Below are 9,027 nucleotides of genomic sequence, written 5' to 3'. Positions count from 1 at the left end.
GCATAAATAAGCAAATCAAATCCATGCCGGAGCTCAATTCAGGGCCTTTAATTCCTCTTTAATAAAGAGCCCGGCCCCGCCCTGATTTTTTTTTTTTTTTTTCCAAACCGGTGGGTTGATGAATGCCATCAATGTAAATCAATCTAGATGAGAAAGGGAATAGAGAAGGGAGGGGGGCAAATTTCATCTGGGAAAAAAAAAGGAGAGGCTCATAAAAAAGCAGCTGTTTGCGCAGTAATCTTTTTACGTGCCCTGTCACTCACCTTGCCTCTTTTTTTTTTTGGGATCTACTTGCCATCTATACCTCCATATTTAACACCCCCCCCCCTCCCAGCGCACCCTCCCCCTTTCTTCTTTAAAAAAAAAAAAGAAAAATCCCATTTTTCTCTCAATCCTCCTTGTAGCTGCTGCAGTGAAAAGAGGCGTGCATGGATGTCAAATTGCCCTCAAAAGCCCCCATGAAAGATTGATTTGCGACACTTTTCAGAAGCCCTGACATCACTTTGGAAGGGGGGGAGAGGAGAGGGGGGGGGCAAAGCTGAGAGCTCGAAGCAGCGAATGGAATAAAGATGTCCTCAATAAAAAGAAGGAAAACTGCTCGCGTTTAGCCGCACTCCGTCAAGCTTGAAAAATAGGGGGCTCGTATATATAGCCTACTCATCGAAACGTTGTCACAATACCGGGGGGGGGGTGATGGAGGGGGGGCACAACAACACCCATGAATATTAAACCGTCTTACCTCAACAAGTGCAGCCCGTCAAAGCAGCTTTGCATGGGAACAATGCTGTAAAACACCCCCCCCACCCACCACCACCCCGTCCTCAACCTTTCTCCTCATCCCGAGTCCAAGAAATATTTAGAAGGAAAAAAACATGAGCGTGTTTCTATTCTTGTTATTCCCCGCGCTTACCCCTCGCACTAAATAACATTACAGCCACATGAATAGCAAATGCACTCAAGGGAACAATATAGTCACCGCTTTGGAAATAAACAACAAAAACATTCACGTGCGTCACTTTTCTTTATTTTGTTTTGGGGGCATTTGGGGGAGGGGGCTTGGTAGTAGTAGTGCTATTACCTTTTTAAACTTTCTGCATTTGTATTTTTTTTACGCGTGACCCCCCACCCCTTTTTTTTTTAAATAATTTAACTAAATGTTATTGGTATTTGTTTACGCTTGGTTGCATTCATGATCCCGGTTCTTCTAATTCAACTTTCCCCCATCGTTTTATTTTATTTAATAATTCACATAAATGCTTTATTGTTTTAATATCGTGTTATTATTTCTTCCACTCTTCAAATTTTGCATTTCGTTCTTCACGTGCATCGTTTTTCGTGTTGCTTTTCAGTATAAAAACAAAACAAAACGTGCATTCTTTAGCGAATGTTTTTCTTCCCTAATTTAAAAATATATATATTTTTCAGTATTTTAAATAAAAATCCACGCACTTTGTTTTTTTCTTCTTCCCTTGCATTTTTTTTTTCAAAAATAGTGCGCTTACCCCAAAAACCCCATAAAAAATACAACTGCATCATTTTAAATGTAGAAAACGTTCATGATTGTTTGTTTTTTAATTAGTGTGCATTCGTGGAAAAAAAGCCACCCACTCATTTATTTTTCCCTCTTCACGTGCATGTTTATTGTATTTTGTTTTTCATATTGAAAATAATGTGCATGCGTTTATGGGAGGAAAATGTTTTTCCGTCTTTCACGTCTTGGTTGATTCATGTGCGATATTTGTAAGTGTTTTATTTTATAAAGGGAAGTTTGCGTGCATTCATAAGATGAACCTTTATTTTTTTATGTGCATAGTGTTTAAATTATGCTTTTTTTTTTTAAGCCATCGACCTTGATACTCTCATCTGGGGGGTTTTCTTCAAAGATCCACTTTTTCATTATTTGTTCATTTTCTTTCCCTTTAGAAAAGTGTGCATCCAAGAGAGTAAAAGTTATTTCTTCTGCAGCGTGGGCAGCTCCACGCCGCAAGGGGTGTGTCATTAATAAGTAATTAGGATCCTGGGGGCAGCCCCCCCACTAATATAAAGAGACCCTCAAGAGCCGAGCAGAGCCAGATCTCACTCACACACTCTCGGGAGAGGAGAGCAGCACTTTACCATCATCCTCGATTTATTTTTTTTAAGTTCACTTATCAGGTCCAGTCAGCGCCAAGATGGGCTCCGTGCTGCCCGCCGAAGCTTTGGCCCTGAAGTCTGGATTTAAATGTCCGGCCCGAGCGGCGCTGTCGGACGTGATCACTTCGGACGTCCTGCACAGCTTCCTGTACGGCCGCTGGAGGAACGTCCTGCAGGGGGGCGAGCACCTGCAGGCCGACGAGCGCCACGTCGGCTGCACCAGGACCGCCTTCACCGCCGAAGTGCTGGCCCAGTCCTTCGTTGGAGGTAGGCACCACCTGTTGGGGATGGCGAAATTCATCGAAAATTAACTTCTTATTTTTTATTATTAAAGAATCACTTCCCTTCATTTTTATTTTGAATAGTGGCATTTTAATGACAATATGGTTGAACAATTTGATGTCAATTAAGACTGTAATTATAATTTAATTCACTCCTCGGTTCTTAGCTAGTTAGCGAACTGTCTTCCGGAAGTTCATTTAAAAATACACGAAGAAGAATGTGTAACAATCGAAGGAGTTAAGCTGGAGTTCAAGGGAGCATTAAATATAGCATACGAAGAAGAAAGTGGAGTCAGAAAGAAATTAGTGAGACTAATGTGCTTTTTACGTGTACATAAAAGAAAACTATTTTATTTCCAAGAAATAACCAGAACTAGTATTTTATTGTATTTCTTGCTGGGGTTATAAAGAAACTAAGAAGAATTAATACTGCAGTTGTTCACTCTGATAATTATAAACGAAGAAGAAAAAGTGAGTAGCAGAAGAAGAAATGCTACTTTTCGAGAATCGTAGAGGAAGAAGTTTATCGCCTCCAACTTGTTGCTGCACTTTTCCCCACATTTACATTTCCTCGCCAGTCTTTTCTCTTCCTTTTCGAGCCATTTAACGCGTTAAGTAGCCCCCTTGAAAGAAGCAAGTGCCGCTGATTCAAGCCTTTAAATTCATTTGGTTAACTCTGCGCGTTGACCTGGGAAAGTGTCCACTTAAAAAAAAGGGAAAAAAAAGTTCCCTTTTCTTGGGAGCAACTTTCTCCCAGCATTCATCAATCTGCGGACAGTCTCTTTTCGTGCGCTTGGCAGCTATGTGGGGCTCCCTCCGTCTCCTCTGGCTCCGCCACCGTCTCGCTTTCTTTTCATGCATTTGCTGTTGGTCGCATAATGCGGCGTGAAGGCTAAATCTAATGCTATTCATTGCATGTCAGCCATCTAATCGCCTTTCCATTTTTTTTTTGTCGCGCGGATTCCAGAGTCCCTTTTAACAAGACGCCGCTCCATTCAGCGCAAATTTATTGCTACAAACTTCTTAAAAGGATAATGAATTTGGAATTAGCCGTCTCTCCCTCTCTCTCTTTTTGAGCCGATCCTTTAATGAATATCACATCTGAAGCGTGACCAATTGCTGGAGCCCGCGCAATGGAGGACCATTTAACCCCCAGTGGACAAAGCTTTTATTATCATTTTTTTGTGTTGTTGTTGCAGCTTTTAAATACAAGAAGAAGAAGAAAAAAACTTTGATTTTGACATTAAAGAAACGTTTTTCCCTCTCCCCCTCGCCTATTTAAGTAGGGATAAAACAGCTTTCCGCGCGCAACAAAAACGTTCAATTCAAGCAGATAATCGAATTAAACGGAGGATAAAGTGTCGCTAAATATTTGGAGCCGGTACGTGGGGAACCTGCCGCCGGTGGACTGCATGGCATGCATGCATGCATGCACTTCGAAAAGCACCAAAACTAAGAGGAAAAAAAGCACTTAAGCTCACAAATATTAAAACCGTTTTCATAATTGGGAAAGAAAAACGGCCCCATGTGTTGTTGTAATTGTGAATCAAATATTAAACACGAAATGGAATTGTATTTTTGCAAATTGATCATATGTGAATAATTCTGAATTCATTTCATCATAACATTTGATGTCATAATTGTCAATGGCGTCAAACATTCAATACAATCTTTTTCAAACTAATAATACAAAATATGAAGAAAAAAAATATTTAATGGAACATTGCATGGATTTGTCTTCAAACGGATCATCTTAAAACTATTGCCCCAATTTGGAGCCATAATTGTAAATAATGGAATTTTGTCCAATTTGATGGGGGGAAATGTGATGAGAAAAAATACCTGTAAAAAATTGTATTTATTTATTTGTAATTGATGTGTGAATACAATTATGGCACAATTTTTCACTGATAATGATTTGGGGGTGGGTGGGGGATGGTGTAGTGTTTGGTGTCATAATGAAATGCAATAAAGTATTTAAAAAAACTTTTTTTTATACTTGGTGGTTGGTGCCATAATTGTAATAAACAAAAATTCAAACACAATACATTTTATTCTAAAAATGCATATTTTTTGTTTAATCATAATATAGAATTATTGATATAATTAAAAAATAAAGTAAAGTGAAAAATGAATACAATTAAAAGTATAAAAAAATATTATTATTATTGTTGGCATTTATTGAATTCTCCTTTTTTCTTTTTTTCTTTTGGCAGAGGTACAGAAGTTGTCCAGCCTTGTGCTCCCCAGCGAGGTGATCATTGCACAGAGCTCCATCCCAGGAGAAGGTCTTGGAATCTTCTCCAAAACATGGATCAAGGCGGGCACAGAGATGGGCCCCTTCACAGGCAAAGTCCTGTCCCCGGAACACGTGGACCTGCTCAAGAACAACAACCTGATGTGGGAGGTGAGTCTTTTGTGAGACTCATTTCAGTTCTGCATGCGTCGTTCCTAAAGCTCATTCGCATGTTTTTTTTTTTTTAATTTATAAAGGTGTTTAACGAAGATGGCACTGTGAGGTACTTCATCGATGCCAGCCAGGAGGATCAACGCAGCTGGATGACTTACATCAAGTGCGCCCGCAACGAGCAAGAGCAGAACTTGGAGGTGGTCCAGATTGGCAGCAGCATCTATTACAAGGCCGTGGAGGTAGAGGAACTGCTTTTAACGCAGCGTGCATGCAGGGTTTCCTAACCTTTCAAAATTCAATTCAAAATTGTATTTAAAAAAAAAATGCATCTTATTGTGATACATCAATTTATACATTTAAATGAATGATCAAGTTTTTACACCAAATATATATTAGTGTAGTATAAAAATTAGGAATAGTTTTTTTTTCTTAAGAAGTACATTTAATATTTAATGTATGGAAATGTAGGAACATTTAAAACAAATGTATGAAATTAATTGATTAATTTAGCACGTAACTCAAAATTGTGCCCACATAAATGTCCAAAAGTGGTTCTTAAAGATTAAATGCAAATGTATAAAAAAAAAGTGAGGTAAACACAACTGTATTAACAAAAAAAGTACTGAATTAATAAAAAAAAGTTTAAGCCACTTTAACATTATGCAGTTTGAACATTAAAAAAAGATTACAGTTCTGAACACTCTACTTCATTATTGATTCTATTTAAAGTGTATTGCACTTAAAAGTTCAATTGAAATTGTACCCGAATGTTAAAGATCAGAAGCAAACATATTTTACGCAGTTTGAACACTGCATACATGTAATTTTTGAGAAATAAATACAAATTTGTTGCATGTAAGGTAAATAATTGAGCCGAAAAAAGAAAAGTTCTTTAACGTGCAAATGTAAAGTAATTATAACATAGTGTGTCCAAATGCATTCTATTAGTTCACCGCTAGATGGCACTAAATCCCACACTGATTCCCATTTGATGACTTTTTCTTGTAGACTATCCCACCGGACCAGGAGTTGCTGGTGTGGTATGGAAACACTCTCAACACATTTCTAGGCATCCCTGGGGTGCCGGGAACAGACGAAGAGCAGCAGCAGCAGCAGCAGCAGCAGCAACCGCAGAAGAAGAGCAGAAACGGTGAGAATCCTTTTGGAGAAGTATTGAGCCTGTTGACAGTTTTTAATCATGATAATATTCTGTTCCATCCGTCTCGATCATGGTCTTTAACCACGTGTCGTTTTTCCAGATGACTCCCAGTCTTGCGACTCCTCGTGCTCGCCGCCTTCCTCCTCCTCGTCGTCGTCGTTGTCGTTGTCGTCATCGTTGGCCTCCAGCGCCGCCCTGCAGACTTCGGGGCGCATGCGCTGCGTCATCTGCCACCGCGGCTTCAACTCGCGCAGCAACCTGCGCTCGCACATGCGCATCCACACGCTGGACAAGCCCTTCGTGTGCCGCTTCTGCAACCGCCGCTTCAGCCAGTCGTCCACGCTGCGCAACCACGTGCGCCTGCACACCGGCGAGCGGCCCTACAAGTGTCACGTGTGCCAGAGCGCCTACTCGCAGCTGGCGGGGCTGCGTGCGCACCAGAAGAGCGCCCGGCACAAGCCCGCCGCCGCCGCCGCGGCCGCAGCCGCTGCCGGCGAGACAACCGCGCAGGCGTCGCCACCACTTCCACTTCCACTTGCTCCTCCTCTTCCAGCCCAGCAGATGGCGCCGGTGGTCCGCCACCACCATCACCATCATGTGCCACTGGTGCACCACATTCCCGCCCTGGTGCTCTGACAAGTACGATGACGACAACAGCAAAGATGCACTTTAGCGGCGAGCTTGAGTGGAGAGGAGACGGACACGTGATCCATTCATGTATTTAAAAAATAATAATAATTCTGGGATTGACTCTAATGTCACATGATCAAAACATTCAGAAAAACGTGTGAGAGCACATCGCATCTATAGAGGACCAAAAATGCCTAAATAAATAAATAAAAGTGAAAATAAAAACAGATGTAAAAAAATATAATAAAAATTAAATACAAAAAATAAATATAAATATAGAATAAAATATCAATCAATAAATAATGCTCTTCTCTCTTATTTATTTATTTCATGCGGCAGTACACATTGTTTGTATTTATTTTTGAATTATATTTTTATATCCGTTTTTATTTTCACTTTATTTATTCTATATTTTGCCATTTTTGGTCCTCAATACACAACAGAGGTCAACAATGTTTTTGAAAACGATATCTACTGTATTTCTTTGGTACAAATTAGTGTCGAGATCACCAGCACATTTGCTCAAATGACCTTAAAAGAGAAACCAAACATAAAAGCATCCATTGCAAGAAAATGATGTATGTGCCCCCACTATTGCTATTCTGATTCTGCGTTCATGGAATAAGAATGGATCAGATTACCTCATCCGTCTCTGGGGCCGCCATTTTGGCTCATATTCTGCCGTCGACTGAATTTGACATCCAAGTGCCCTCGGGCTTGCATTGCTAGCGTCACATGACCAAATCCAGAAAACGTGTGATCCATAACGTTCGCAATCCCCTGAGATGGATAAATCTGATTGATTTTTACAGTATTCGATGAGCACCGTATTAATCAGAATACCATGTTTAGACTTCTGGTGGCACATAAAACATTTTTGTAAAGATTTTTTTTTCATTTAGTTCCGCTTTAATTATGTTAATATTGATGATGTTCATCTATGTGAAGACACGGATTATGCTAACGTTTCATCACAATTATTAATAATGATTTACCAATTTGGGAAACATATCAATACGCTTAAGTACATTTTATTTCCATAGCACTTTTTTTTCAAAATCATTAAGTGCTTCACAACTACTGTCACGTGATCAACACATGCTGGCCACTACATACTCGATTTCGTGTCACGTGATCAACGGACAGTAAATCAATTTTATTTATATAGCACTTTTAACAAAAAGGACTCAAAGTGCAAGGTTTAAAACAAAAAAATATACCATCAGCTCGCCTGGCACGTGACCAAAGACTTGACATCGACAACCACGAGCCTGTCACGTGATCGTGTGTCACATGATCAATCCGCCACGCTCGTGTGCGCGTGTCACGTGACGCCAGTAGTTTCTATGGATTCCTTATGAGTACAACAGGAGTGCAAGTTTTGGAGGAAAGCTTGAAATAAATACTATGTAGGTCCCACACTTTTCAAATGAAATTGTCACTTTAAAAATGTACAGACCGAATAATTGTGTAATATGAAAACTAAGTAAATGTATTGTATGCTTCTGTATGCATATGTGAGTGTAAATACATTTGTGATTCTTGTATTCAAAATAAATAATCGTTTATAAGGAGGCCTTAACAGTGTGGTTGCTGGGATGGGTACGTGACAAAAAAAAAAGGATCTTCATCATTCAAATTGATATATATTTTTAAATTATTCAATTTTAACTGTTGTTTTTTTATTTACTACTTCGAAATAATTTATATTTCACAAAATATTTTTGTCATTTCAATTTTATTTCCAAATAGCCTACTGAAGCATGCAGGAAAAATGTCACACCTGTTGAATTGGAATCACACGAGATGATCATTCGTGACAATAAAATAGATAAAATGGGAAGCTGCCGTGCTTGTCAGCTGTCAGACAAGTTCCGACTGCCCCGTGGGAAGTTTCCGGAAAAGTCTTCATTGGAACAAACACTGCATTAACCAAGAAGAAGAGAATCAGAAGATGTTTGGACTGCATGTTGTTTTGTCCTGTGACACCGTCCACACTTGTTGTTGTCCTGATAGATAGATAGATAGATTTTAAAATGTTGCTGTACTTTTTTATTTATTTATGTATTTTTTGCTTTTTTCAAATTTACCTTTACAGCGGCTGAATCATCCTGCTGCTGTCGTCTTCTTCCCCTGCTTCGTGCAGCAACAAGAAGCGATCAAGTCAGCCATGTGGCTCAATGCTGAAAGAAAATAGATTTCTCGTGTTTTAAATATGACACTTGAACCATAGGTAGATATGTAATGAAGCACTTACCTGAGAAAATTAGTCACAACATGATGCGTCTATGGTTTTCCTGCCTCTTCCCAAGTTAGCTGAAGTACAGGCTGACTGTTACCATGCAGATGCAATCGATCTAATGACACAGAACTTCTTTTTTTTCCGACTCAGTGTTAGTGTGGTGATGTCAGTA

At 39.5% G+C, this 9,027-nt stretch overlaps 1 protein-coding gene and 1 long non-coding RNA gene across 2 annotated transcripts; one reads left to right on the top strand and one right to left on the bottom strand.

Annotated features, from left to right (window-relative positions):
* Positions 1-2,098: 2,098 nt before the first annotated feature.
* Positions 2,099-8,020, top strand: LOC147161713 (PR domain zinc finger protein 12-like). Its single transcript, XM_086097029.1, has 5 exons — positions 2,099-2,400; positions 4,631-4,821; positions 4,908-5,063; positions 5,833-5,974; positions 6,084-8,020. Exons 1-5 carry the CDS (start codon positions 2,172-2,174, stop codon positions 6,617-6,619), a joined length of 1,254 nt encoding a protein of 417 aa, XP_085953155.1. The 5' UTR covers positions 2,099-2,171; the 3' UTR covers positions 6,620-8,020.
* A 324-nt stretch (positions 8,021-8,344) lies between these two features.
* LOC147161712 (uncharacterized) lies at positions 8,345-9,009 on the bottom strand. Its single transcript, XR_015097199.1, has 3 exons — positions 8,871-9,009; positions 8,704-8,796; positions 8,345-8,622 (listed from the first exon to the last, which is right to left on the bottom strand). It is a non-coding gene; the product is annotated as an uncharacterized LOC147161712 (long non-coding RNA).
* Between the last annotated feature and the right edge of the window lie 18 nt (positions 9,010-9,027).

Source organism: Leptonotus elevatus, chromosome 15 (assembly GCF_054856555.1).
Source record: "Leptonotus elevatus isolate MCC_2025b chromosome 15, RoL_Lele_1.0, whole genome shotgun sequence".
Taxonomy (NCBI): domain Eukaryota; kingdom Metazoa; phylum Chordata; class Actinopteri; order Syngnathiformes; family Syngnathidae; genus Leptonotus; species Leptonotus elevatus.
Note: the sequence above shows the minus strand (reverse complement) of the source record. Positions and strands in the feature narration are given on the sequence as shown.

Excerpts from the sequence above, each read along its gene's own strand:
- LOC147161713 (XM_086097029.1), top strand. The coding sequence starts at position 2,172 with ATGGGCTCCGTGCTGCCCGCCGAAGCTTTGGCCCTGAAGTCTGGATTT. Across the intron at positions 4,822-4,907 it reads ACAACAACCTGATGTGGGAG|GTGTTTAACGAAGATGGCAC; the intron begins GTGAGTCTTTTG and ends TAATTTATAAAG. Across the intron at positions 5,975-6,083 it reads GCAGAAGAAGAGCAGAAACG|ATGACTCCCAGTCTTGCGAC; the intron begins GTGAGAATCCTT and ends TCGTTTTTCCAG.